General features: G+C 46.3%; 3 protein-coding genes across 5 annotated transcripts; 2 read left to right on the top strand and 1 right to left on the bottom strand.

Moving 5' to 3' along the window:
• Nucleotides 1–95: 95 nt before the first annotated feature.
• Nucleotides 96–4,136, top strand: GRWD1 (glutamate rich WD repeat containing 1). Its single transcript, XM_044448087.1, has 7 exons — nt 96–325; nt 1,092–1,209; nt 1,349–1,517; nt 1,618–1,831; nt 1,925–2,067; nt 2,915–3,112; nt 3,237–4,136. Exons 1-7 carry the CDS (start codon nt 100–102, stop codon nt 3,546–3,548), a joined length of 1,380 nt encoding a protein of 459 aa, XP_044304022.1. The 5' UTR covers nt 96–99; the 3' UTR covers nt 3,549–4,136.
• A 122-nt stretch (nt 4,137–4,258) lies between these two features.
• Nucleotides 4,259–13,774, bottom strand: TSEN34 (tRNA splicing endonuclease subunit 34). Of its 2 annotated transcripts, none has more exons than XM_044448088.1 (5): nt 13,703–13,774; nt 11,697–11,965; nt 8,613–8,784; nt 6,223–6,477; nt 4,259–5,960 (listed from the first exon to the last, which is right to left on the bottom strand). In XM_044448088.1, the coding sequence occupies exons 2-5, from the start codon at nt 11,943–11,945 to the stop codon at nt 5,773–5,775; spliced, it is 864 nt and encodes a 287-aa protein (XP_044304023.1). In that variant the 5' UTR covers nt 11,946–11,965; nt 13,703–13,774; the 3' UTR covers nt 4,259–5,772. The 2 variants fall into 2 exon arrangements, with proteins under 2 accessions (XP_044304023.1, XP_044304024.1); XM_044448089.1 differs by having other exon boundaries at nt 13,662–13,765.
• A 208-nt stretch (nt 13,775–13,982) lies between these two features.
• MBOAT7 (membrane bound O-acyltransferase domain containing 7) lies at nt 13,983–25,936 on the top strand. 2 transcript variants are annotated; one of them, XM_044447932.1, is made up of 8 exons: nt 13,983–14,278; nt 18,701–18,781; nt 19,427–19,556; nt 20,712–20,838; nt 20,931–21,087; nt 22,103–22,463; nt 23,606–23,788; nt 24,431–25,936. In XM_044447932.1, the coding sequence occupies exons 2-8, from the start codon at nt 18,706–18,708 to the stop codon at nt 24,810–24,812; spliced, it is 1,416 nt and encodes a 471-aa protein (XP_044303867.1). In that variant the 5' UTR covers nt 13,983–14,278; nt 18,701–18,705; the 3' UTR covers nt 24,813–25,936. The 2 variants fall into 2 exon arrangements, with proteins under 2 accessions (XP_044303867.1, XP_044303866.1); XM_044447931.1 differs by having other exon boundaries at nt 23,603–23,788.
• The last annotated feature ends 1,269 nt before the right edge of the window (nt 25,937–27,205 follow it).

Here is a 27,205-nt window from a genome sequence, read left to right as displayed (position 1 = left end):
AATGCACTATTTAAGGAGGAGCCTAAACACAGGCGGAAGTCAAGGAGACTGAAGCCGGAGTGGGGGCGTGGCTGGGCGGAGCTTGTGCCCGCTGTCAAGATGGAGGAACCCGGCACGTGGGACGAGGGAAGTAGTGGCTCAAGTAGTAGCGATCACGATGAAGAGGAGGAGATGGATGTGGGGGAGAAGGGGCAAGGAGGGGAGAAGGGGCACGGGAAGGGACGTGGAGGCACGTATGTGCCGGGACAGGGTCCTCCTCCGGCACCTGGAGAAGAGCTAGTAATGGATGAGGGAGCCTATCGGCTTTACCATCGTGCAGGCACAGGTGAGAAAGTGTTGGGTAGGTGGGCGTCTTGTCGAAATCTGTTGTTTTGGAGTATAAGGGCGCTCCTGTACGGGTTGTGAGCAAGGGTTGCTCGAAGATCCCTGAAATGGAGCACCAAGGATGGGCATATGCCGGAGTACACATATGCCAAAGAGTAGAGTTTAGACGTGGAAGTTATTGGGCAAGAAAATCGTGGGATTTAAACGAGAAGAATTCTGATCAGGCATAGCCTGGTGGAGTTAGAGGTTAAGAAGCCCCCCAAGTCTAGGAGGGAGCTTGTATTTCAGCCATCTGGAACGTGGCACTCCAGTTGCCTTGGGGGTGGCAAAGGCTACATACAGCAAAGCAAGGTTATGGCCACTTCTTCCAGGGTGGCCTGATGGCCTCTCCATGTAGTGGCCTTTAACCCTCAGCAGCCCTCAGCAGCATGGCCAGTGAGACCACAATATCTGGGTGTGGGGGGCAATGCTGCACAGCACTGTGCGTAAAACTTGATGCCGTTTTCATAAATTTGCAGCTGTGGTGCTCGAGAGATTTGTTATTCTAGATCTACTTTTCTAGAGGATGGGATAGGGCTCTTGATATCCTGTGTACTCTGCGTGTTCGTGGCAGGATGCATCCAGTTGTAAGGAAGGTCATAGGGATGGTAAGAAGCAGGGTGAAAAATCAAGGTACTGTTAGCAGTGAAACCCAGGTACAGAGCCAAGGGTACTGTAGCCGAGATGGAAGCTGATGGCCCTTTTTCTGTTACTGCCCTCTCCCGCAGGTGCTCCTTGCTTGAGCTTTGACATTGTGCGAGATGCCCTTGGAGAGAATCGAACCAGTTACCCACTGAGCCTTCTCCTTTGTGCTGGAACTCAGGCTGAAAGTGCCCAAGCCAATAGGTGAGTTTCTGAAGGGTGCAGCCATCAGCAAACAGCAGTGATCCTGTGTAGACATTGGCATAAGAGCCTATACAGTCTAACTATATACCACTGAATACTTCTCTTCTCCCTTCTCCCTGCCCCCCCCCCCAAAAAAAAGACTGTTGGTGATGAAGATGCACAATCTCCATGGGACCAAACAAGCTGGCAAAGAGAGTTCGGGGTCAGAGAACAGCAGCAGTGAAAGTGAAGATGAAGCTGATGAAGAGAAGAAACCACAGCTGGAACTGGCTATGGTTCCCCATTATGGGGGTATTAACAGAGTTCGGGTAGAGTTTGTACTTCTTCCTGGGCCCCCTCTCTTTTGTTCTTTGTGGGAAAGCTCTCCAGCTTAATGGCCCTCCATGTTTGTTTGTCTTTTTGGAGTAGGTGACGGAGCTGGGCGAATCGCAAATAGCAGCTGTTTGGTCTGAGAAAGGGCAGGTGGACATCTATGACTTACGGCAGCCCCTAGTGGCTGTGTCTGATGCTCAAGCCATGGCAGCCTTCCTGCGAGAACAGCAGGCAAAGATCAAGCCCGTCTTCTCATTCACTGGGCATATGACAGAAGGTTTTGCGATGGACTGGTCCCCCAAGAAACCAGGTGATCAGCTGGGATGGGATTGACGTTGCCAGAGCTAGGAGAGTAGGATAAATTGACTGCAGTTCAGGGCATCTTTGGTCTTGTTCATTGCAGGCACTCTTCTCACGGGTGACTGTAATAAAAATATCCACTTATGGACTCCCAAGGAGGACGGCTCATGGTTTGTAGACCAGCGACCTTTCACAGCCCATGCTGCATCGGTGGAAGACCTGCAGTGGTCCCCAAATGAAGCGACAGTAAGTTGTAAATTTGATACGCACCAGTTCTGCAAATTACTTTGTCGGGGATAAGGTTGGTTCCTTCGGGAAACTAATCCATTGCCTGATTACATAGGGGCACGTTCGTAATCAAGATATTGATTTAATTGCAGTCAATTTAGACAATTGTCCAAGGCTGCAGTTCTGTTTGTTTACCTAGGATTAAGCAGCATTGAACGCAGGAGGATACGGTTCAGAGTAGAAATGTACAGAATAACACTGCACACGCTGCAGCTTTTGCCTTCTCTTTTCCAAATCAGGATCATAGTACTTAACAGGAAGATGCAGTTAGCACTCTCATGAAACCTCTAGTTGTGGAGAACATGGGTGCTTGTACTGGCCCAACTCTGTAGAGTTAGATGCACCTAAGCCCACTGAATTCATGAGAACTAACATGGCACAGAATGAGACCAAACTCTGCCTTTCATTTACATTCCTCTGTGGCCACACATCTAGCTGTGCCTTTTCCCCTTCTGCTCCAGTTTCATTGCTTACAAAATCCCAAATACAGCACAAAGACTTGCAATAACATGAATTTGGTTATACAAAGGAAGGGGATCTGCATAGGACTTAGCTTTGCATACTGTCCTCTGAGCACAGTCTTTTTTAAAGCAAGCATTTTTGCTCTCTAGGGAGCTGATGCAAGTCAGAACAGCAAGCATCACTTCTGGTGCTTAACTTTGCTATGAGTTTATGGGCAAGAGAAAAAGGCAAGGTCTGGTGAGAAGGATATACTTGGACTTGCAAGGAATCAGAGGGTAACACCTGAATTTGTTACAACAATCTCCCCCCCCCCCCCCCCCCGCCCCGCCTATTCTTGGAACAGGTTTTTGCTTCCTGCTCGGCAGATGCCACCATCCGGATCTGGGACACACGAGCAGCTCCAGGAAAGGCCTGCATGCTGACCGCCAGCCAGGCACATGATGCTGACATCAATGTAATCAGCTGGAACCACAATGAGCCCTTCATCGTTAGCGGTGGTGATGATGGGGCCCTAAAGGTCTGGGATCTGAGGCAGTTCCAGGTTAGATAATGGCTTCCAAATGTTAAATGCACGCGTGTGCGCACATTCTTTCCCTCCCAGCCTGTGGGTTCTTCACCAGTGATGGCCTCCATACTTACCTATACTTCGTCTTCCTTCTCTGCAGAAAGGCTCGGCTGTTGCCACCTTCAAGCAGCACACGGCACCTATTACATCTGTTGAATGGCATCCTACAGACAGTGGCGTCTTCGCTGCTTCGGGAGCGGATGACCAGGTGACTCAGTGGGACTTGGCTGTGGAGCGAGATGACGAAGCAGAGGCCGAGGACCCCGTTCTGGCCTCCATCCCACCTCAGCTGCTGTTTGTCCACCAGGGAGAGAATGACATCAAAGAACTGCACTGGCATCCACAGTGCCCTGGCATCCTCGTCACCACCGCCCTGTCTGGTTTCAACATCTTTCGAACAATCAGCGTCTGAAAGACTTGGCTGCCTTGTGCTTCTTTTTTTACTGACATTGCCCTTGGCCTCTTACTCACTGTTGTTTCAAGATGGCTACCACCTTTCTTCCCTGCAGACTTAGAACATCCTAAAATTGCTTCTTTTGTTGGTCTAAATTAACTAAGCATTTCTGCTGTGGGAACAGAGGTCTCCACAGTTGGCCTAGACTATAAGCTTGGCAGGCTTTTGATGAGGTCATCCCCTTTTTCCTGTCCTCCAATTAGTGGGCGAGAACGATTAGAATAGCCTGTGCGCTGTGTTATCTACACTAATTTCATAGGGTTCATTCCCTTTTGCCCATGAACAAATCAGATAACTCAGGCCTCATGCAGAAGTTGCCATTTATTCTACAGAAGAGGGAACAGAGAGAGTTTAAAGTGGATTAGAGGTTTCCGCTGTGCATGGACCAGTCCATTCTATATGACTGATGAAGCTCTTAAATATCTGTATGAATTATAGGTTCTGGAGTGCCTATGGTACTTCAGCAGGGAGAGGGCTAACCATTTTGAAACTGAAGCTTGCAAAGAATGATTTATATTTAAATATAAACTTGGAAGAAAAGTTTAACCTTGCATTTGATCCTTTACTTGTACCTGCAGTGTTTTGGCTCAAGACAACCCTGCACAGGACACTCAAGAGGAAATCCTATGCATATTTAGACAGAAAAGTCCTACAACTTGGACTGGTGTATGCTGGAAGTAGAGGACTTTTTCCTAAAGGTGTAATGCTGTAACTCCCAGTATAGTCCGTGCTACTTGGGGCATGCTGGAATTTATAAACCTTTTAATGTCTTAAACAGAGGTAGGACTGCATCCTACAGTGCAAATCTGACATGGCTGCCTGTAACCTCAAGTCAAGAGGTTGCAGAAATCTGCGGAGTACATGAGCAGTAGAAAGGTGAGGTTTGCCTCCATGCTTGCTTCACTCTTGAAAACAGATTCATTTTCTGTTTTCAATGATTGGGTTCATTGGTCTAAATGGTGCATCCTTCATGAGGAAGACTTGAGGCACTGCCTCAATTTAGTGGGAACGGGCACTGCTTTGCCTCTTCACCACGTGTCCTTCAGGGTCTCGGCCGGTGCGGAATCAACGGCGCCAGATGAGAGGCAGGAGGGAGACTCCTCTTAAGATGGAATCCCCACTGCAAAGTTGGAAGGCTTCCAACATGACATGAAGGACTCCACCATTTCCTTTGGTTTGCCGGACACTGCCTGCTGGCCAGCAGATTGTGCCTTAGCTCTGTTTCTTTTGCTGACTGCTGATACATGGAAATAATTCCTCTGATTCAAGAGAAAAGTTACCTTTTGGAGCTTCCCAATGCAGTGATCCTACATGGAATGGCAAACCCTAATTTTAGGCTTGAAATTATGGATTGCATTTACAGTTTACTTTGCTAAAGTGTATATTTTAAACCATGATTCCTTGTGTGTACACCACAAACCAAGAACATACTGAAGTGAAAATAATGCCTGACAGTATTTCCCCCTTGTGATGGCAGGAACCAAGTACCAGGCATGTCACAATAGCTTATGATTTACTTATAAGTGAATTGAGTTACATGCACATGTGCTCGCCGCGGGAGCAAAACACAGGCTTAAATAATAAACTTGTATCCTGCCTTTCTGGGAAGAATGGCACTTGGGGTTGCTAACAATAATACAAGTGAAAATAAAATCTTGGTTAAAATGTACCATTACATCACTTAAAGCAGAATCCTTTGGACATGACAAAGGCCTGCCTGCCAGCAGAAGGGGAACAGGGAGTGTGTCAACTTTGCCTCCCTCGGCAGAGTTTCCAAACCTGGGAGCAGCCGTACCTCTTTCACGCTCATCCCCATTCGCAAATCATACAGTGGAAGCCCTTTGCTTTAGTGACTGAATGGACGCAATACAGCGGGTTCAAGGCAAGCCCCAAACAGCAACGTTTCTTTGCACTGCTCCAGGAGTACTGCCTAAGTTTTTCTGCTAGCATATTTCTGTAGACAGAGCTAGCTCACCGCCCCCACCCCCCCGCCGCCCACAACAGGTGTTTCCCACGAACAGCAACTTATAATTGTGATACTAACTTCAGCTATGAAGCAGGTAGAGCACAGTCAGGCGAGACACCAGGTGTTGCTGAGCCCGGCTCAGCCATCCAGTCTCTCTGCAGTGTTGAAATGCCAAAACTCGAGCATGCCCTCCACCCTTCCCCGGATGGTCCACTGTCACTGCATCCCAGTCCACTGCAGAGACGTATATATTGCAGTCCCATCCTGGTCCACTGAGCAGAGCAGAACAGTCTTCTTGACATTGGTGCCCAGCCGCCCTGCACTGACGACGTCTTGCAGAGAAAGAGGAGCGTCCTTTGGAATGCAGAGGGCAATGTAATGGGCGTGAAACCGCATTGGGTCACCTGGAAGAGAAAGAGGGAGAAGGTTAGCAGGCCACCACCTTCGGGAGGGCTGTTTGTTCCCCACCCAGGTTTAGACTAATATTTATTTCACTTCTGGGTCAGTTAGCTGCTAATCATTATCAATTTATCTTTGCTCCTCAAGGGCGGCTTTGCCATTTTAAGGTTTTGCTTGATGGGGCTCAGTGGAGCAGGCTCTGAAGGTTCCAGTACCTGCTTTCTCCCCACCCACTGCTCGCCAACCCCCCTAGAAGTCCGTTGCTACCTGGATAAACAAGGAAGTCGCCCCCAAATTTTCCCCCACTGGTGATATAGTAGCCTCGTTCCCAGAGGTTCCGGAAAATGCAGCAACGCATCTCGTGGTCCTCTTGTCCAGCATAAGGCCAGTCTTGGGAGGGCAAACGCCAGTCCACCACCTCTTCTTGGCCTGGGTGGGCCCGTTCTGTCGGCAGCTGGACCATCATGGATTCTTGGGGAAGCACAAAACTGGGTTCCAAATCTGCAGGGTTTGGAGGAGGGTCTGGAAAAAAGTGTGGCCTTTTTAAAGGTCTTGTCAGCTATCAAAAGGTAACTGTATTTAACAGTATGCCAACTGAAATCCTGGATTAGAAAGAATAGTCATTCCGTGAAAGTGAGTTCCAATTTTTTGGTCTGTTCTGAATCTGCTGCTATCATGTTTCACTGGAGGATCCTGAATTCAATTGTTCCAAGAGATGATGGTATGTTACAGACTGACTGCACCGCTCGATGGTCAGTCTATAGCAGTGGTGGCGAATCTATGGCACCCATGCCACAGTGGGCACGCAGAGCCCTCTCTGTCAGCAAGCGAGCCAAGTTGCCCCAGCAGCCGAGCATCGGATAATAGTGCACACAGGGACCATGGGCATGCTCGGAAAGGCACACGGGGGTCAGGCGATGACGTCACAAGCCACGACTCATTAGCCATAACTCGCCCGAGCTTTCGCATGGCCGGTCAGTGCGCTGCCAAGGATATATATATATATATATTTGCTTGGACTGGCTGTGAGGTGTTTTTTCTAAACTAAAACCTCAGTTTTCAGGTGTTATTACAGTATTGGTACTTTCCAATAAATAAGTGGGTTTTGGGTTGCAGTTTGGGCAGGCGGTCTCTAAAAGGTTCATGATCACTGGGTTAGGGTTAGAAAAAAGGGGTGTCCTGGCATGATTTTGAAGGTTGGAATGTGTTTAGAATGGGCAGAAATGGTGAGCAGTGCAGAAAAAGCTACTCAAGGAAGGCTTTTTCAAAACTGCATTGTTTTCAATGGAACTTTACCCCTATATTAGGGTTAGGTGTGTGCACCAGGGTAGGGTTAGGGTTAGAGAAACGTGGTGTCCTGGCACGAATCCGATGGTTGGAATGTATTTAGAATGGGCAGAAATGTTGAGCAGTGCCAAAAAAGCTACTCAAGGAAGGCTTTTTCAAAATCGCCCTCTTTTCAATGGAACTTTACCCCTATATTAGGGTTAGGGATGTGCATCAGGGTAGGGATAGGGTTAGAAAAATGCGGTGTTCTGGCATGCTTTTGGTGGTTGGAATGCATTTAGAATGGGCAGAAATGATGAGCAGTGCAGAAAAAGCTACTCAATGAAGGCTTTTTGAAAAGCGCATTATTTTGAATGGTATTCTACCCTTATATTAGTGTTAGGGGAGTGCACCAGAGTAGGGTTAGGCCAGTGGTGGCGAACCTATGGCACGAGTGCCACAAGGGGCACGCAGAGCCCTCCCTGTCGGCATGCGAGCCAAGTCGCCCCAGCAGCCGAGCATCGGATAACAGTGCACATGGTGGCCATGCCCATTCTCGGAGAGCAGCGACACCAGGCGATGACGTCATGAGCCGCGACTTGCCTGAGCTTTCGCTTGGCCAGTCAGTGCGCTGCCAAGGAGATATATATAGATATATATTTGCTTGGACTGGCTGTGATGTGTTTTTTCTAAACTAAAACCTCAGTTTTCAGGTTTTACTGTAGTGTTGGCACTTTGCGATAAATAAGTGGGTTTTAGGTTGCAGTTTGGGCACTTGGTCTCTAAAAGGTCCGCCATCACTGGTCTATAGCATTTACATTTATGGGGGCTGAGAATGCCCCATGGCTCAGGAAACAGAAACGTTCAACATAACTCTGAATGCCCTGCATTTGGGAGATGAGAGGAGGAAGCAGGGCCATTTTCACCAGCCTCTTTGAAGGAGTATTTTTTCCCTTTTCCATAGCTATCCCTCTTTTGAGAGTGAAACCTATGAGCAGGGACTCTGTTTCTTTAATGGTTTATATGTAAGCCCAGAAGCGCAGGATAAAAATAAATGCAGTGTCATGGCAGTAATCACAATACTTGAGATACACACAAACACACACATTCCAAATAGCTACTTCTTGCCACTGACGGTGGAAACAGTACAAAACCTTTCCTATCCCGGGGTCCCCAGATATCAGACCGCAGCTCCCCTCATCTCAGACCTTTGACATGCTGGTTGCGAGTAATGGGGGGTGTGATCCAACATCTTTGTGGGGAAGCCTGCACATGGGAAAGGCCACAACAGGGGATTTGCCCATCCCTGTCCGAGTGGCCATGGTTCTTCCAAGGTCTTCTGTATCTGTATCTTGTGTAAGAACTGTCATGTGGCGAACAGAGTCACTCACCTCCCTCTTCCCCTTTCTGTCGCCGCTTCTTTGCCCGTCCTTGGGCTATGCGCTGGGCAAGAGTGCCCAACACAGCCCTCCTCTGTTCAGCAGCAAGCTGGAGCTGCTCCCGATAGCTTTCCTCTAGCCCTTTTTGGTAAGCGGCCACCTTCTCCGGGGATGAGGACAGATTCTGGAGACAGACAATGCAAAATCAACACTGCTGAAGAAGAAGAAATGAAAAGCTTCCATACAGGAGTCCAAGAGGAAATTGACAACACAAAAAGCAAGGCATGTTGATAATCATGGATGGCTGGAATGCAAAAAGGAGGAAAAAAGCAGAATCTGATGTTATAGCAAACAGGCAACCAATCAGATGGACATCACCAGATGGCTAATACAGAAATCAAACAGACTACATAACTGCTAGTGTGAAATGGAGAAGCTGTATTATCCCTGCCAAGATAGGATGAGCAGCAGATTGTGGTAGTGACCATGAACTCTTGCTATCAAAAATATGAATAAAGTGGAGAAAAGATCACTAACAGAAGCACAATGTCTAAATACAACTTAGATAATATTCCTGAGGACTTTAAAGTCCATGCAAAGAACAGATTTGCATTACTGATCAAAACTGACTATGAACCAAAAAATAAACAAAAAACAACAAAAAAAAAACCCCACCCTGTAGACTGAAATCAGAGATATTATTAGGGAAGAATGCAAAAAGATAATTCCTATGGAAAAAGAAATAAAAATCCTAAGAAGATAACAGAAGACAGATTCAAAACCACTAAGGACAGGTGAGCAGCAAAAGCAAAAGGAACCAGAAATAGGGTCAGAATCCTGAATGCAATTTTCAGTTACTATCATGCTGAGACAAAAAGAACAATTACAAGGGCTGGTACAAAGAAATAAAAATGAATACCAAAAGAGGAAAAAACAAGAGACCTCTTTCAAGAGATCCAAGAAATCAAAGGGAAATTCAAACCTAGATTAGGAATGCTGAAAGACCAATAGGGGAACATACTATCTGACTGGAAGAAAGGTGGGAACAATATTCAAAAAAATGATACAGAAGAGATGAAAAAAACCCCCGAAAGATTCCTGTGAAGAGGAATCTTATGAGAAAGAACCTGCAAATTAGAAACTTAAAAAAGCAAAGCGCTCTCAGTAGATGGGGTACCAATGGAAGTGTTCCAAGCTGAAGAGCCCAGATCTATCCTAATCCAACAAGAATAGTCTCTAAAAGTTTGGACTATACTACCATGTGGTATAAAGTTTTAAACATTGCATTTAAGTAGTCTGGTCTGGCTGAACCTTAGTGGTGCAAGACTATGCATATTTATGCAAAAAAAAAAAAGACTCGGAGGACTCCAACCATGCCCCCAGGAATTGGAGGTTTTTTCCTTTCTAAATGGGATTATGATTGAACCCTAAGCAGAACTAAATACCTTAAACTGCTGTTAGTTGGGGATCTAGTGTGGCTTAGCAGCTGGACTCAGCAGTTCTTGGTTCTAGTTGCCACTCAGTCATGAGGTTCACTTGGAGACTTTGGACCAGTCACAGACTCAGACTAATCCACCTCACAGGGTTGTTCTTGTGAGGACAAAATAGGAGAGAACAATGTAAACCACTTTAAGTTCCTTGTAAGAAAGGCAGGGTAGTAATGCAATATACTTATTAAATTTTTGCACGCCATAACTATTCCATTTGATTCTTTTAGATAGGTTTCCTGATACTGTTTTGTAATGGGCCTCACCAAGAATTAAATTGTAGTTTACTTTGCATGTAAGTTTCAACATGTCTTTGAGGGGGCAGCAACTGGTCAGTAGACTTCATTTCAGTCAAGTTTGTTTTTGTTTTTTAATAGAACCTGACATGGAAAAAAACTCCTTGCAAGTGTGCGTAGGGACTGTGTTTGAATCTTTCACCCAGATTGCTATTTTTTTAATTGACAAGATCAATTTACATAGAGAGGCATTAAAAATGCTACCCCCTTACTGCAGTCTGAAGTGGTATGGCCTGCTCTGTAATTTCTATATTCTTCCATGATTTTCCACTGCATGTGCAAGCCAGACCTCATTGCTGCAAATCACAGAACTTATACACATCCCCAATTACTGTGGAGGGGAGAAAGTAGACGGGTCATCAAGGACTGTGGGTTTTGGAGTGGACAGGTCTGCAACATTTGGACCAGATCTCCAGAGGCCTAACATATATTTCAACTACAGCTTTCATCTTTTGGAAGCCTCAGCTGATTGTCTGGCTGCCAATTTTATCTTGCTGTCATAAAAGAGACCCTGGGCAGCTCACAGAATCATGTTAATTAAAAAAACTAGCTGGAGAAAAACAATTTGCACGACTCACATGTACATCAATCCACACCGGCCTCCCCGCAATTTGTTTTGGCCTGCAGCTTCCACAAGCGCCAGGTGGCATGGCCAGAGGCCAGGGATGAGAGGAGTTGTAGGCCACACCATGGGGAAGGCTGATGCACATCATTTTAGGATTCATACTCAGTGTGGGGCACATACTTTGTACCCAGAGATGAAGATTCCATCCCTGGCATGTCCAGGTCATTTGTGAATAGAGCCACACTAATAAACTATGGCTTATTCACAATGAACAACCAAGAAAAATTGGGTTCCGGTGAATACATCATGGCTCATTGTGGGTTAATTGATTAATTCTGACAGAGATCCCTTGAGGACCTCCATGGACTATGATTCCCAGAATTCCCTGGAGCAAGAGTGGGAAATGGATAGCCCTGGAGATGTTACTGGGCCACAATTCCCATCAGTCATAGCCAGTTCAACCTACACTGATGGATAATGGAAAGTACAGGCCAGTAAGCTTTCTAGAAGGCTACGCACTCCCTGTCACTGCCCTAGAAGGAAGGAATGATGGCCAAACCTGTAAGCTTGCAATGCAGCTATTCCATGAAAAAATACAAGGTGAATTCATCTTGCTAGGAATCAGAACTAAGCCACCCTGCAGTCTGAGGTTAGACAGGAAAGAAGGGTGCTGATCTATCCCCATGCAGGCTGTAGTGTACATCAGTGCAGTTTTCTTCCCTCTGAGGAGCAAAACAGGTAAGGATACCTGGTCTGGATCTCTTCCAAGGTGTTGGGATGCTGGCTTTTTAAACAAGATTGCCAGCCCCCTTTCCACCAGCAGTTGGGCTTCTTCTGGGAGCAGCTGCAGAGGAAGTCCCAGCCATACGTTCTGTCGTGGTTTCCGAGCCAACGCCCCAACCAGCGTGCCAACAATGCGATGCTCTTCTCGGATCTGCCGTGCATCAGCATAATTCCACACAAAAGCCTTCCCCTCTAAGATCTGGATTCGGATCATTCTGCTGGGCCCAGCTTCTCCTGCAAAGCCAGGAGACGAACAAAATATCATTCTATTCACCTACCTTTATGGTAGTGGCTGGATCACTTTGTAGGAAAGGTTCTCCAACAACCTCATGATATTGGCTGCATAAGCGTCATCTACCAGGTAGCAAGATAGAAGCCCAATACTGGGGTGGAAAAGTAAGTATTTACGCAGCGATCCCTCTCCTTAACCTTTCCAATATATTTAAATGGATGGACTGGTTTTTCTCTACTCCTTGTGCAACTTGCTATATTTGGAATCCAGGCAAAATGTTGTATTGTTTTTTGGGTCAATATAAACTGCCTTGAACAACAATGCAGAGATACAAATTAATTAAATAAGCAAGCAACCCATCCTCAGGGACCTGCAGAGGATCCACTGACAAAGACATGTGAGGATACAACCTACTCACCTGCCCCACTCCTGGTTTGCCTTGCTGTGAGCTGCCTGCCATTTCGAATGTCTTGCAGCACTCCAGCTCAACCGGGGCATGATGGGAAAATTTAAATGGTGTTTCCCGCACCACCACCACTGGCCTTCATCACTAGTAAGCCTGCTTTGGTCCCATGGATGTTGAGGGAGTACCGACATCAAGGGGCCCACCAAACACTTTTGAACATGGAGCTACTCCTTGCTGAGATACGGATTAAAATCTATTGTCTAGTGTCTGATAGTCAAAATCTCTTTGCTTTTGCTGAGAAATTCTGTGAATTCAACATGATAACAAAGCATTCATTTACATACCTCTCACTCTAATTTGCCCAAGAAATGCAGAAATCACTCTCAGTGATGTAGGGTTTTTTCCTGTCTAAGTACTTATCACAATTGTACCATCACTTGGTAGCAGGCTTCAAAACTGTAACTTTTCTCAAGACCAATCATAATGGGGCTTGTTTTGGAGTAAACCTACTTAAGACTGAGCTGTGAAACACAAGAAGTTTTGTGTCATTTCCTCCCTTCGACTGCTTCTTCATCTTCCAAAACACCTCCATCCCCACATCCAGCCTTTCAGCACCCTCTAGATGGGTTGGATTGTAACTCTCATTATTCCCAGCCAGACCAAGAACATCTGGAAGGCTGTAAACAAGCTGGGCAAAGGTAACTGTCCAGAAATTTCAGAAATTCACTGGCCCCTCTCAGTGGCACAGTTGGGTAATTTCAGAGCTTCAGATAATAGGGGTATTAATTCAACTGAGCAGTAAACGAATAATATTCCACTTCTACCCCCGCCATTTCATTCTGTAATACTTCTACGTCCCCAACACTTTGCAGCAAACAAACTTGTTTTAAAAACTATTTATCCACCTCGATTTTCTTAAAAAAGCAAAAGCTCCACATATGTGTAACTTTGCCTCGTAAATTCATTTACATTTCGGCATCATCATGAATGAGGAATAAAATGGATTTTGCGTCGGCTGTCCTGATGCTATATTTATTTTGGAAATATATTTTAAAGCATAATTAATTTTTAAAAATGCACTAGTAACCACAGGCTCCCCACTGTGAACATTTTATAAACGTAAGGAGAAATAAGGTTACTGCAGCGACCCAAGTTCTCCCCCTACATGCCTTGCAAACTCAGGCAATGATACTGGTCAATTTGCTACTTCCCCGCCTACTTTTGCTTTCCGGGTGTCACTGATTGAGACTCCGCGGGCTGCGGGGCCCTTGACTTTGGCCTCATGGTCTTACCCTCGCGGCATCAATAGCGCCTCCACCTCCAGCACGCTCACCTCTCTGCCTTGTCCCAAACCACTTTCACACGTGATCTCCACCCCCGGTTTCTCACGCGACTCCCGAAACGCTTCCACGCGTGCGAAGCCGGGACTCGTGTGTGTGTTTTTTTCAGTTCCCGCCCCTTTGGGTATCAACAATCTCTCCAATCACCCTTTAGCTGCATCCTAAGCTCTTGGAGTGATGGCCACATTAGCCAATAGAATCGTGCAAGAAGGAGCCAATGATTTGCTCCTCGAGGAGCAGAGGAGGCGCACAGAAGGGGCGGAGCGAAGAAAAAAGAAGGGAGCCAAAAAGGCGTTCGCAGCATCGTCGCTCGTTCTGCGAAGAGGAACCCACGCACTAGAGACAGGAAGCAACGGGAGTGCGCGGTCAAGATTGGGAAATACCGCCTCTGCGCGCGCGCGAAGTGCAGGGCTCTGTGCAGGAGACGGACGGATCCGTTGTTCACCTCCCAAAATGGATTTTGCAAGGGGCTGAGCTCTCCCTCCCCCCATTCCTGGGCTGCCCCCTTTCCAGTTTTCGATACTCCCCTCGGGACAGCTTGCACGTGGGGAGACGTTCTTTCTAGAAAGGTGAGTGCATAGGGTGGGTGTGGCGAGAAGCGGTCAAAAGGAAGGGAACTTGGCTGATTTTCAAGCAAGGGCCTAGGGCAGCCCCCCTACCCCACCCCGACGTGGCGCCCTCCACACGGGAGCCGTCGCCCAACACACCCGGACAGCGACAGGTTGAAGGCTGCCCTAGGGGCTGGGATCCTGGGCTGCTGGGTCCCTTGGATTCCTGTCACTACATGGATGGGAATAGGATGTGATTTGTGCTCAGAGGTATGAGATCTAGCTGGGGTGTAACCAGGAGCAGTTGGGGACACAGATCCTTCTAGTACCGATTAGTTGTATTTGCAGGCTGCAGAGGAATCCAGCACACCTGAGTTCCCTTAAGATCACGTCACTTAACGTCCTTGTTGCTAGACCGCAAAGCTGTGCTGTGTGGGTGGCCACACTTCTTAAAATAATGTTAATGCCCCAAGACAACCACTTTGTGTTACAAGTTTACCTCTGCTAGTTGGAGGCATGGATGGGGAGGGGATGCACATCCTCCCTTAGGAATTACTCTGAGACTGCTTCCTACCCCTACTCTGCCAGCCTGAGGAATTCTATTTGCAGGCCTCTTCTTTCAGCAGCAGCTGAGAAATCCTGAACACAATCTTGATGCAGTGCTTCCAACTTCTGTTAGGAGGAGGAGGAGGAGGAGGAGCAGATAGCAGTTACTCAGGAATCAAATACATCTCACTATAAAAAAAAAAGTTGCTTCAAGATCTTCAGTGAATAGCAATATTAACTAAACTATTGACTGTTTGGGCTCATTGCAGATATTAATAATGTAAATAACTCTTTAACTGCACAGTGTTGCCACTATGATAACAGTGCCAATTATGCCCAGTTCCTTGGACTCTTATTAAAGTCATTTCTCCCTGCTTGGTCTGTCTCTTTGTTTTCATCTTCACCACTCCACTGCTTTACTTTAGTTTTCTCCTCCACAGCTCAGCTTTGCTCTGATACCTTCCCTTGTCTGTCTTCTCAACTTTAAAAACAGGTATTACAGTAGCATTATGGACTTTAGGAAGAAACTTTGAAAGATACAAATTCAAGTAAGAGCTTGTTTTTGCTCTTAAGCACACGAATGATGAATTCTTGCCCCTAATCTCAAACCTGTTTTTTGCTGGAAAAATGCACTCTACATATACTTAGAGGCATTAAAACCAGAACCAAAGTATACCTACTGAGTGGAACTGGGAGCATGCAGGGAAGAGCTTGGCAGATGTCAGTGGTGTTATGTTATGTAGAAAGTCTGAGCCTGTCTGGGAGGCAGAAATTCAGCAGGTGCTTTGAGCACGTATATTTCTTCCACTGTGGAAAAATAGTCCAACTAGTGTCCCTGCTACCACGAACAAGTGCCAAAAAATGGGTGCTGCTGCATTTCCTTCTCTCCCCTTGCTATAAATACAGTCCTCGCCCCCCCAAAAAACCCGGGTTGATAGTTTGTGCAAATATTCCCCAAGTTATTCTGCATTTTTTTTTACACAACCACTTATTTTACCTTTAATCCATATTCCTCAGAGTGTATCATCTAAAGGGAAATGTCATGCTTCAACCCAAACTCTGCTTTAGACAAATTGATTTGGCAGTTCTGTCCTGGAGCTTTTCTTGTTAAACCGTCTTCCTTGCCCTGTGCTCCCATACTGTGTACTTTCTTCTTTCTCCACACCATTACCATGTCTCTGTGAACATGGTGTGGCAGAGAAAGAGACCTGTCCCTTTCACTCTGCTTACAAGAGTGAATTCAGGGCTGGAGGATGCCCTAACATAGAGGAAGGGGCAATCCAGGGTCAAGCCAAAGAGCCCAGCACCAAAGATGACTACAGACACAAACTCACAGAATAATCCAAGGTCTGCATCAGCAAGGATCAAGCAATGGGTACAGATTCAGCAAGGAAGCATCAGACAAAAGTTCCTAGGCAATCCAGGGCTCACAGGGGATTTGGTGGAAGTGGGGGCTAGGTAGGCAGAGACAAGGAGATCAGCAATCAAAGCTGCTGCAGAAATGTACCTTCAACATCATTCCCCACTGAGACTTATAAGCTGAAGCTTTCAAATCCTCCCTGTGAGGAAAGCGCTCTTCATGAGGAGTCCTTTGCAACTGGGCAGTTCTTAGAGCAATCATTCTGGTTTGCCTCTTGAGATATGTCTGCTCCTAGGTGTTAGGTGGTCCCTCAGCCTCTGCCTAAGAGAAGGAATTTCCTCCTCCTTGGACTGATGGACCCACAGCCATCTCCTCCTGGCCAGACTCTTAGCATCTTTGATGTGGTTTGCCTCCAGCTCTTCCTCTGAGGAAGATGCTTCAAGTAGGAGCGTGACACTCCCAATCTGAGTTTCCCCTCCATTTCTGCTCTCTTTTTCTCTTTGTACACACTCCTCCCTCTTCTCCATCTGTCTCTCCTCTTGGTCTTTCTGCACTTTCTGTCCATTATGACATCTTTCCTCATTTCATAAGTCTTTCTGCACCCTTTTCTTCACTGCATATTTCTCCCTTGAACTCCTTTCTCTGTTATATTTTTCAGTGTACATGCCCATCTTAGCTCCACTCCTCACAAAGTAAAACTGTATGCAAGACTTTCACTCTCTAAGCAACTTATGCCAGTGAGGGAACCTTTGGTGCAGGTGGGGCTTGAAGCTGGAGCAGGCCAGGGCAGGTGGCATTAATTCCACTTTTGTAAACAGGAAGTGTTGCAAACGTAGCAATGCAGAAATTCTCTCACTCCCACTTCCGATGTGCTGCAGAGGCGAAGGTCCCCATGTGCTCCAGAGTGGTGTGCTATGTTGTCTTGCAGGCATCTTTAGAGAGACACTTGCTTTTCATGTGCCCAGTGATTCCCACCTAAAGACAGAAAAACTGTAATAGGGAGTGAGACAATCAGGATAAAGTGGTGTAGGGACAGCGCTGTTTGTGCAAAACCTTGTCTGGGTGTGTTTTGTTATGAAAGCTGCCACTGGAAAAGGCAATGAGATTGTGATTCCTTTTTGTGAACAACCTTCAGTTGCAGAAGCCACACAGCAGAATGAGCCGAGAAGGGAGAAATTTACCACATGTAGCTTTCTGCAGTCATAGTGTCTTCCTGCTTTCTTCTGTGCAACTCTTAAAGTTACATGGGCCACTCAGTTGTAGCGAATATGACATCTGGCCTTGCTCCCAGGTAGTCCCCTGTTAGTAATCTAGGAAATCCATGCTGACGACCATCCTTCCTCAGTCGGGAGGCTCCAGATCACCTGGACTGCAACTCTCAGCATTCCAACACATTTGGGACAATGCACCAAATTGGGGAAGACCTTAAAAAAAAAAGTGGCTTCATTACCTCTTAATACAGCTTGACCCCCCATTTTTTACTTAACATGGTAAAAGGAAGGGTTGGTCCACCCTAATCATAGGATGGCAATTCCAACTCAAACTACCAATACAGAGTTATCAACTTTTCTTCTTCTCTACTACTCTGTATCTTTTAACAGTTACTCAGCAAGAAGTGTTTCAAGAAAAGCCTGTCCTCACATAGCAATTAAGCTGTTCAATTTCTGGTGGTCAAACAGCTTTGAAAAGTGGCACGTGTGGTGGAGAAAGTTGGCAAACCTAGTTTGACTTTTGAAAGATTAAATCAACGAGAGTGACTTTGTGTGTATCTGGCTCTCAGCCTTCCCCTCCTCACAAAAGAGGAATAGTGAGGAACCCCTAAAACAGCCTGCATTTTCAGTGCTCATGGAGTGCTCACTGATTTTGGGGTTTAGGGAGAATGGGAAAACAGGAGAGGAGAAGAATGGAATAGAGTGATCGAAAAAAGGGCATGGCTGGCTGGCAAGGAGAACAGGAGCACCTCACTGCAGGATTTGCTTGCAACTCCCCCTTTTCATGAGGGTTTGACATTGACTAATGCACTTCTGATTCCCCTTTAACTCCCTAAACTGGCCATTTTCACCTCTTGTTGCAATCACTTCTATAAGTTAATGGTCCATTCTGTGAATTCTTTTTTTTCTGAATCCATATCACAGGGGTGATCTAATTCCTAATATTAGATCACTGTATCCCTTAGCACTGCCACCCAAGACCCCAATCCTCCCATCCAGCTTTAACCTTGGAAAACAGCCTTTCCCCACCAGGCACCTTTCAGACATGCCAGATGGCTCCTCCCAGCATCCCCCTGCCAGGTTGAATGCTGGAGCATTCTGGGAGTTGTCATCCAAGACATCTGGGCAAGCCCCAGGTTGGGGAAGGCTGTTCTAGATCATATGAAGGTGCAGCCCAAAACGGCTGGCTCGCTTCCTATTTTCCCCTTTTTCTCTGTTGCTGCCTAAATCAGCTCAGGGCAGAGTCATGGTCTCTGTCTGGTATTTCCAGTACTTCCAGCTTTGAGCGGTGCAACCTGTTCTGACTCTGCTTCTGTCTCTTGCCAGCCACAATGTCACCTGATGAAGTCATCTACTTGGCGGTGCTTCTCGTCTCCATCCCCATTGGCTTCTTCTTCAAGAAAGGGGGTGAGTGCAAAACTTGGGGAAGCCGACATTGACACGCTATGCGGGGGACACTTTCATGGAGCTTGGCTTAAACCATCAAGCTCCCTCATCCTTTGCCCATGGTTTATCTCATTTTGGAGGTCTCAAGAAGAGGTTGGGAGAATGGAGAATTTTGCTCAGTGTAGCTTTCCCTGTCATGAAGCTGTAGTGGCAGGAGAAGTTATAGCTGGTAGAATTTCTTCTTCTTTGTGCCTTTCAAAGATACAGGACCCTGGGAGAGAAGACAATGAGGAGGAAGAGGAGATGTTGAAAGGCTACTTAATGATTTAATCTTTTATTCTTCCTTTCCCATTGCTTTTTCCTTTCCCATTGCTTTTTCTTTAGGTGTTGTTTCTTTTTAGATTGTAAGCCGGTAGGCAGGAACTGTCTTAGTTTACTGATTTTATGTATGCTGCTCCAGGAGTGCATTAGGCTGAGTAGCAGGATAAAAGCACTTCAAAGAAACAAACTGGAAATAGCCAGGACTGCCTGCACCTGGGCCCATCTACCAGAAAGCCTGTGCTTTGTCACTGACTTATAGTTTTGCTCTTTGCACCATCGAGTCTCTCAAATTCGCCTTATTAATTTGTTGGCAGTGGAGAAACATTTTCCTCTGTTTCCCTGCAGGGCTGAAGCTCAAGCAGTATGGGGGAGCGGCTGTCGGGCTTGCGCTCACGCTGGCCACCTGCCATATTCACATCCTCCACTCACTCATCACCATCCTGGGGACATGGCTTATTATCAACATCCTGCCACGGTAAAAGAGCACAGCTGGGGTCTTGTGGTCCAGCCTAGCGGGCCAGAGCAGGGCACCGTGGGAGCACCGGGTTCCTGTGGAATGCGGGAATAAGCCTTGAGAGGAAGGATGGCATCACAGCTCTCTGGAAGAGGAATATGGGCAAGAATGTACCCAGAAGCATTACGGGTTGTTGGGGTTTCTAGGAATCTGATGCCCCAGACTTTGCAGCTATGAGATTTAAAGCAGGGATGGGCAGGGTGTTGTTAGAATTTACTAGCAGGTCTCTGGGTGATTTGCAGTAGATCTTCGAGGGTTGTTTTCTCCCAGTTGGTTTAAGAATAGCAACGACAAAATAATCCTTTCCCACCTGAAATGAGAAAAGCTTGCAGGGGGTGGGGAGAGTAACAAGGAGTGGATGTTTGTGTGAAAGGGCTGTGACTTTTTCTTGTATTGAAAAAGAATTCCTAAGTTCACACTACAGTCATGTGTGCTGCTGTTTAATGCTAAGAGCATGTCTTTTGCATTTAGCTCTGGCCGGTGGATCTTTGAGTTCTAGTCAAAATTAAGTAAAGTAAATGTGAGAAGCCACTTTCTGACTGACCTTGGATCTGAAAAGCTAAAATAATGAAAAATGTGGGATTTTTGGAGAAGAACACGTTAACAAGCTTAGAGTTAGGACCTCGGGTCCTCCAAACATGGACAAGAGAACTATCAGAAAAGATTATCTGTTGATGAGAATAGGACGTTTCGTGCAGACACATGTATGTGGGGCAGGGGTGCAGAAAGTCAGGCCTGGGGTCCAAATCCATTTCTTCAAAATTCCACAGAAAACCACACACACTTTCCTTGGTCCTGCCCAGCTTCCCCTACCATTCTTTGTTTGGTAGGTTCCCAGTTTTCATGTATTCCCACCCCACCTAAAAGATTCAAATTTGTTTCCTAAGATGTAGTAAGCTTTATGCTAGAACAGTATTTTGAGGTGGTTCCCTGTTCTTCTTGCCTTTGGTTCCACCCATCACTGGAATGTGCCCCCAGCCAAGAGCTTTTGCAAAATGGACTTTGCTCTCAGGCTGAAAGAAGTTCTGCACCCCTTCAGAAGGAATTACCTGTAAGAAGTGAATAATTCATTAATAATTACCATCTGTTGTTTATTTCCCCACACACAACCACCAGGTCTTGCCACTACCTGACGCTTGCATGGACCTTTTCCTACCTGCTCTTTTTCCGCACAGTCACCTACTTTGACCTTCCAGAGCCAACACCTTTCTCCAACGCTGTGCAGCTTTTGCTCACTCTCAAGGTAAAGGGCACTGTGCTGTGGACCGGGAAAGGGGAAAGGGGTTCCCTGCTGGGAAGCTTTTTTCCCATGATGCCTTCATCTGTGTCTCCCAGATGGTGAGCTTAGCCAACGAGGTGCAAGAATTCATGCAGGCGAAGAAACAGGAAGTGACATCATTTGCCAAGTCTGCCTTGATTGGCGTGATCCCCAAAATGCCCGGACTGGTGGAGATATTGTGCTACAGTTATTGCTATGTGGGGCTCATGACAGGTACCTGAGTTACCTGATGGAAAGTGGCAGTCAGTGGGATGGGGTGAAATATGTGTACAGACCAACTCTTCTGTAGTGCATGTTGCCTTTGACAGCTATATTGGCTTGGGGATCAATTTGAACCATGGTCAATCATTAACTCTTTAACGTCCAACATTTCAACCACATGAACAAAAATTGATAGGAGACAGCCTGGGAGGGTTTTTTTCTCAGTGCCACTCCCTTTTGTTTAAAAAAAAGGAGTTAAGAGATGAGAACAAGGCAGTCAAAAGAATAGCACATATTTCACCTTGGTCCTCTGCCCCAGCTGTCATTCTTCTTGTCTTTTTCTTGGTTTTGTGGCGTGTTTGTCTTATGCGTGTGTGTGCCCGTGTCCCTGAGCTCTTCGGTGCTGTGCTTTAAAAGGATTTGCTGTTCTTTCTGTGTGCGCATCTCCAGTCTGCATAATGTAATGTTTGTTCTCTCCCTTTCCTGTTGTGAGAATTACACCAAATATCAGGGGTATAGATCTCCTTTTAGCCCAAGGACCAAATTCTAGTTCAGAGAAGCTTTTGGCAGCTGCATTCCAGCAATGAAAGGGGCGAAGGAGCAAGGACAAAATGCCACCAGTTTTAGTGCAAAGCTTGCACTGGCAGTAGCGGACTGTTCGGAGAAGAACTTCAACTTTTTAGAAAGGTTTTGGAGAAAAAGCTGGGAAACTACCAAATGGTTGGTTGTTGCAGGAAGGAGAAAACCAGAAAGGCAGAATTTGGTCTCTGGGCTTGAAGTTTTATACTCCTGGTTTATATTCAACATCCACTCCAGCCATGAGCACTAGAAACTTGAAGTGGAAAGGTAAACCACAACAAGTTCTTGTGTCATCAGATTCTGTGTGAAGATACGGGGCTAAGCTGCTTGGAATCCTGTTAGAGTGCCCACATTAAACATACTGTTCCACTGTAGAAATATGTTTTTCTAATCTTGGTTCTTCTGGGTCATAATTCTCTTTACTCTGAATCTGATTTTTTGTATGCAGGCCCGTTTTATCGCTACCGCACTCACCACGATTGGCTGAACCAGCCCAATTCCTTGCTCATCCCCAGTTGGCAACCGCTACTTTCCAGATCGAAAATGATCCCCATTTTTGGGGCCCTTTTCCTGCTGGTCTCTCACTACTTCCCCCTCAATGACGTCCGCAGCGATGCCTTCTATGAACGAGGATTTCTTTTCCGCCTCTTCTACATGGTTCCCGTTTTCTTTGTCTTCCGCATGCGCTTCTATGTCGCTTGGCTGTGTGCCGAATGTGCCTGCATCTCTGCAGCCTTCGGTGCTTACCCAGCCAGCGCCAAATCGCGACCCGGCGGGGGACCCACAGTGGAGTACGAGCCGCTCAGCACGTGAGTCGAGGAGGGGTTCCCTCTCTGGTGGAGGTCCCATTCCCAGTAGCCTCCTAGTGGGCGAGGTTTAGAGTTATAGGAATCAGCTCTACAGATGCTAACCCATTGCTAGCTCAGATGGTTGTGGGTAATGGATTCTTAAGCCTGCAGGTATGATCAGATCCTGACCTTAACAAGAAATAACTTGATAAAAATGCATATGCATTTACATAACCGCGCAGTGGTTTAAACTGTTGTCCTGCCGGGCTGGTTGAGCAAAAGGTTGCTGGTTCGAATCTGCACAATGGGGTGAGTGCCTGTGGCTCCATCCCAGCTCCTGCCAACCTTGGAGTTCGAAAGCATGCAAATGCAAGTAGAGAAAAAGGTACCACTTCGGTGGGAAAGGTAACAGCGTTCCGTGCACTTTGGTGTTTGGTCATGCTGGCCACATGACCACGGAGACTCTGCGGACAAATGCTGGCTCCCTCGGCTAGGAAACAGATGAGCACAGCCCCCTAGAGTCAGGCATGACTGGACTTTAATGTCAAGGGGAAACCTTTACGCATGCACATAACCTTAGCTGAGCCACCTTTTCTATTCCTGGATGCATTTCTGTAGACTTTTAAAATGGATTGCAAGGAGTGGTGTTGAAAGAGGAAGGTGTGGATGGAAATTTTGTGTCCTGCCATGACCCTCAAGATGACTCCAGTCATGTCCTCCTCCTTGCTCACTCACTAACTTGAATGCATGGGTGGGCACTCTGCATTGCTTTACCACTCCCCATGTTGCCTCTGAACTATTTAACTAGGGGACACCACAAAGAAGGCCCTACTGTTTGTTTTCACATTGTGCAAATGACAGAATCTGTTGCATAATGTTCCCTGCAAAACTAAGAGGAAGAGATTCTCTATATGAAGGAAGGTCGTCTTTGGGTGCATACGTTTTTATAGGCCATTAGCACTTCCCAGAAACCAGAGGGTAGCCGATGCAGCTTTACAGGACTGTCCCACCCTCAAGAGGTGGATTGCTGTATTTTTGCATTAGTGAAGGCTTCCCGTCTTCAAGGACAGCCTGATATAGAGTACATTGCAGTAGTCAGTCCTGTAAGGTTAAAAAAAGTCACTGGAGCAGTTTCATTTGGTTCTTTTTTCTTTTAAAAGCAGATCAGCCAATGGGGACGCATCCAGCATTGCCTACGATTATGAAACAATCAAGAATATTGATCCCCATGGCACAGACTTTTGTGTCAAGGTGAAGGATGGCATGCGCTATTGGAACATGAGTGTCCAGTGGTGGCTGGCACAGTACATCTACAAAAGCGCCCCCGTCCGCTCCTACGTTATGAGGTGAGCAGAGCGCTCTGGCGGACAGGAACGTAGAGGGAATGGGGGAGAGGTGAAGTGGGAGGCATGGTAGAAAGGTGGATGAGAGGCTGCGGGAAAGATTGGACAGATTGCGGAGAAGATATGTATTGAAGTAGACAGAAATGAGATTTTGGAGCGGTGGTTTGACCTGAAGGCAGGGAAGCAGAGCAGGGAATTCTTGCAGGGATGGGAAATGCCATAAGATGCCTGTGAGGGTCATGCGGAGGATGGTAAGGCTGATACAGTAAAGCATTCTGGGATGGATGAGGACAGAGAAGCAAGGAAGGCTATAGAAGAGAGCTGATGTAAGATGAATGATTTGTACAGGGTTTTGTTTGCTTTTGGAGGGAGGCTGGGGTAGAAAAAAGTAACTGAGCAGTAGAAGCATGGAAGATTTATTACTGCTGGAAAGTTGAAGGAAGGAGATTAAAGTCCTGCAATGCAGATGGAAGCTTGGCTTGTGAGAGGAACAAAGGCTTCTGGGGGTGGCTAAGAGCAGCTCAGTGTGACAAAGGCAGAAAATGGAGGCTGCTGGTAATGGGAAAGAGTGAGGGAAATTGTAGAGGGTTCCGGGAACTGTGCTGATGGGAAGGTTCCAGAAATGATGAGACTTTTTCTCCTCAGGAGTGCCTGGACAATGCTTATCTCTGCCTACTGGCACGGGATTCATCCTGGCTACTACCTCAGCTTCCTGACCATCCCCCTGTGCCTCGCCTCCGAAGGCGCAATGGAAAGCGGCCTCTTGAAACACCTCTCCCCTTCTGGCCGTCTCTATGGCGACTGGGCGCAGTGGTTCCTGAAGATGAGGGCCTACGATTACATGTGCATGGGTTTTGTGCTGCTCACCTTTGAGGACACGATTCGCTACTGGAGCTCCATCTACTACTGCATCCATGTGGCAGCACTGGGGTTCTTCCTGCTGGGCAAGATGCTGGGGGTCCAGAGGGAGCGCGGCTCCCCCAAAGGCAAAGAGGGAGCAGTGGAAAACCCCCAGCGGCGAGAATGACACGGGCAGTGCAAAGTCAGCAGAAGCCCTGTGGTGCTGGCTACTTCTGTAGTCCCTGAAACCTGGGGACCATCCTTGTCATTTTTGATATGTTTCATTACTGAAACCAGAATCCAGGATCTGGGAGTGGGACCTCCAGATTCTAATTCTTCACCTGTGCCCAGACCAGAGGTCTTATGAACCCTCACGATACTGATAAGTCACTCCCCACCAGTTTATCCTCAGGGGAGAAAAACCCAAACATGTTAACTTTTAAATCCTTCCCCGGCCGATTTCCCATCCAGCTTCCATTTTGCTCCCAGAAGCTCACAAGTCTAATTCATAGCATCTTGCTACTCTTAAGCTTGTTTCTCTTCCTACCACCCACCCCAAATATAAAATTGCAGTAATCTTACAGAAAAACTGGGATTTTGCAATAAAGAGCTGATCTCTCTTACTTGTCAGCTTCCAACAAGTTCCTGGCTGGCAATTGTTTTAAAAAAGCCAGAGTTGTAGCCCTTTAAATTACATGGATTTTTTGCATAAGGAGGGGTTGCTTCTGGCTGGTAGGAAGACAGTTGGATGAAAATTGTGTGAAAAAGCCAGGGTACTCGACCGTGTATTCGGGCACACAAAAACAGCCCATCACCAAGTCCTGGATCAGTGCACTGCCCTCGCCACACACATACCCCACGTGTGCGTGAGATTCAGGGAGATGAAAGGCCCTTCTGGACCTGGGAACTGGCACAGAAAAGGAATGATGCAACTTATGAAGCAGTGAAGTGATGTTCCACACACAGAGACTGCAACTTTTAAACATTTTAGATGCTTCAGGGATGGACATCAGTTATAGGAAACTGATTCAAAGTCAGTATATCATCCATGACATTTGTGTTAATAGACAGCAAAATCCTCTTTTAGGACACACAGTCTCTAGTCTTAGAGGCCTCAAAAAAAAAGGGGGGGTTATATTGCAGAACCCAAAAACGATTGTAATTTTGCCTGCCTCAAGCTCTTCATCCCCTAAGGAAGGTGTGTCATGAAACAGCTTGTTTATAAACATTCTTTTTAGTTTAGTCTGCTGTAGCATTACTGGAAAGCCTGACTGGAGAAATAAAAGTTTGTGTTTTGTTTTGTTTTTTTAACAGAAGTCTCATTTATTCACTTCCTTGTTTATCCAACAAAAGGCAATAGAGGACAAGCCCCTGGCCTTGAAAATGGCTTTCTTTCAATTCCTATGGGGAATAATTCTTTCCTATCATAAAACCAATTGCTATGTGTAATCTGAGTGCTGTAATTCCCCTCAAACTGCTCATTTCCTTTTGATAACTTGGATTGCACTACTGTTTATCAATACCTTGAACCAATCCCAAAATCTGCATTTTTTTTTTTGTCTTGCCAGCCCAAACCAACCCCTCCTAAATAGTTCTGTTCAACTCAGTTCAAGCAATATTTTGTCAGTAAACAACCATAGCTCCTTCTTTACCAAGGCAAATTCTATGCATATTTCCTCCTGACCTACCCGAGCATAAAGCTGCTATTTTAAATGACAATGCATCGTCACACTATTTACTAAGGCATGCACCTAAGAGACAAAATGTGCACTCCTATGAAAGTAACATATCAGAAAAGTATCTTCCGCCCCCTTTGGCAAGAGGGAATTGTCTGTTCTTGCTTTTGTTAATATTTCACCTATTCCTCCAAGAAGCCCAAGGTGTGGAGTACATGAACCTCCTTTCATTAATCTTTGAAATAACTGTGTGTGATGGTTTAGGGCTAGGCTGAGAGTCGGTGACTGGCCCAACGTTACCCAGTAAGCTTGAACCCAGGTCTCCCCAGTCAGACTAATGCCACTCTGACTTTTCAACTGGCTGCTGAGTGACATAGCTCAAGTTTAATGCTGTGGATTGTGTGAAACAGCCAAATTTTGGTTCAGGTCCAAATGAAAAACTTTGTCCACATCCCTATCCCAGGGACAGTTAAACACTGCTCTGAGACTTCGATCTCTGTGTAGCCAGTACTGCCTTTGGAGCAAGCCGTCCAAAGGAAATGTTAATCCATGCCCAGCCTTCTTACTTCCTTGTTCCTTGTTCTTTGCCAACAACAGTAAAGCACACGCAGAGAGAACTGTGTGTATGTATATCCTGCAGCCATGGAGAACAGGTGGACAAGCGATTTGGGGAGCAGAGAAAATGAAGCAGGTACCATGATCTTTATCTTGGGGATGGCTGATTTGATCTGGGATAGGTTGATTAGAAGCTTTTCCAGATTTTGTTTTCTTACTGCTTTAACAAGATTCCTGTTGTGACACACACACACATCTAGGAGCATTACGGACTCTGGCAAAGAGTCATGGGTGGGGTTTGGGCTCTTGATTTGATGAAAAGCTTGCCCTAGGGAGACTGACTTCACTG

The sequence above is a fragment of the Varanus komodoensis genome, unplaced genomic scaffold (genome assembly GCF_004798865.1).
Source record: "Varanus komodoensis strain SLA01 unplaced genomic scaffold, ASM479886v1 scaffold53, whole genome shotgun sequence".
NCBI classification, from domain to species: domain Eukaryota; kingdom Metazoa; phylum Chordata; class Lepidosauria; order Squamata; family Varanidae; genus Varanus; species Varanus komodoensis.
Note: the sequence above shows the minus strand (reverse complement) of the source record. Positions and strands in the feature narration are given on the sequence as shown.

Bases quoted from the DNA above. Each gene is read 5' to 3' on its own strand.
- GRWD1 (XM_044448087.1), top strand. From the start codon at position 100: ATGGAGGAACCCGGCACGTGGGACGAGGGAAGTAGTGGCTCAAGTAGT. The intron at 1,518-1,617 runs GTAGAGTTTGTA...TTTTTGGAGTAG, and splicing joins GGGGTATTAACAGAGTTCGG to GTGACGGAGCTGGGCGAATC. The intron at 3,113-3,236 runs GTTAGATAATGG...CCTTCTCTGCAG, and splicing joins GGGATCTGAGGCAGTTCCAG to AAAGGCTCGGCTGTTGCCAC.
- TSEN34 (XM_044448088.1), bottom strand. From the start codon at position 11,945: ATGATCCGAATCCAGATCTTAGAGGGGAAGGCTTTTGTGTGGAATTAT. The intron at 6,478-8,612 runs GTGAGTGACTCT...ACTTTTTTCCAG, and splicing joins ACAGAAAGGGGAAGAGGGAG to ACCCTCCTCCAAACCCTGCA. The intron at 5,961-6,222 runs GTAGCAACGGAC...TTTCTCTTCCAG, and splicing joins CGACTTCCTTGTTTATCCAG to GTGACCCAATGCGGTTTCAC.
- MBOAT7 (XM_044447931.1), top strand. From the start codon at position 18,706: ATGTCACCTGATGAAGTCATCTACTTGGCGGTGCTTCTCGTCTCCATC. The intron at 19,557-20,711 runs GTAAAAGAGCAC...CACAACCACCAG, and splicing joins ATTATCAACATCCTGCCACG to GTCTTGCCACTACCTGACGC. The intron at 21,088-22,102 runs GTACCTGAGTTA...TTTTGTATGCAG, and splicing joins CTATGTGGGGCTCATGACAG to GCCCGTTTTATCGCTACCGC.